A 764-nucleotide genomic window follows, 5' to 3' on the forward strand; every position below is an offset into this window, starting at 1 on the left:
GTGTTTGCTGTCAGGAGAGCCCCCCCCATCCCCTCGGAACACCTTCATTTGTCACTTGACACCTATTTCTATAATTGGGCGTAATTGCGATACGATTTACTGTCCCGACTCCGACACTCCTCACTCGGCTGAGACGCTTCAAAAGGAATTATTATTATTATTATTTTTTGGGGGGGGGCCTTTTTAAGCTTTCTGCAATTAAAGAAAATGAAGAGGAGAGCAGCCGCAGCCGCGCTGCGATGAGGCAACGAGAGGGAGGAGAGAAGAAGAAAGGGAAGCGCTGAACGGCAAAGTTACTTTCCAAGCTCACGGCGTGTATTTTGATTCAGAAATGATTGCTTCACCTTTTTTCCCTGCATGTTCGTACACATTGCCTTGCACGGGAGGCATTCCAGAGCCGTTTCTTTCCCTTTAATTATATATCGAGGCGTACATGTATCTCTATAGGTCCGTGCACACTCATCCGCGCGCGGGGACACGCGCAGCTCCCGGGTAACTCACCTGGAAAAGGAGATTTCCAAAGGTGCGCCGACTGCGATTGCTCTTTGGAGCAGTACACTTGCCCGTCCCAACCATTCGAAAGAGCCCAGTGCTGGTAACCTTCCATGGGAAGCAAAGCGTCGTGCCGAGGCTCGGGGTGAGCCCCCAACCCCGGGACCACCGACACGTCCAAATAACCGGGAACCGCTTGGTAGGAGCTGGCGAAACCGGGATAAAAGGCGAATTCTTTCGGCCTCGACGGCAGCTCTTCGCCGGGCAGCGGC

At 52.9% G+C, this 764-nt stretch overlaps 1 protein-coding gene across 1 annotated transcript in view; it reads right to left on the reverse strand.

Moving 5' to 3' along the window:
* The window catches only part of LOC104915901 (homeobox protein Hox-C13-like), a 7,643-nt gene that overhangs the window by 5,139 nt on the left and 1,740 nt on the right, over positions 1-764 (reverse strand). The window contains exon 2 of the mRNA XM_019611091.1: positions 502-764. Coding sequence (XP_019466636.1) covers positions 502-764 — 263 coding nt within the window. The remainder of the gene's footprint in view (positions 1-501) is intronic.

The sequence above is a fragment of the Meleagris gallopavo genome, unplaced genomic scaffold (assembly GCF_000146605.3).
Source record: "Meleagris gallopavo isolate NT-WF06-2002-E0010 breed Aviagen turkey brand Nicholas breeding stock unplaced genomic scaffold, Turkey_5.1 ChrUn_random_7180001858548, whole genome shotgun sequence".
Lineage (NCBI taxonomy): Eukaryota > Metazoa > Chordata > Aves > Galliformes > Phasianidae > Meleagris > Meleagris gallopavo.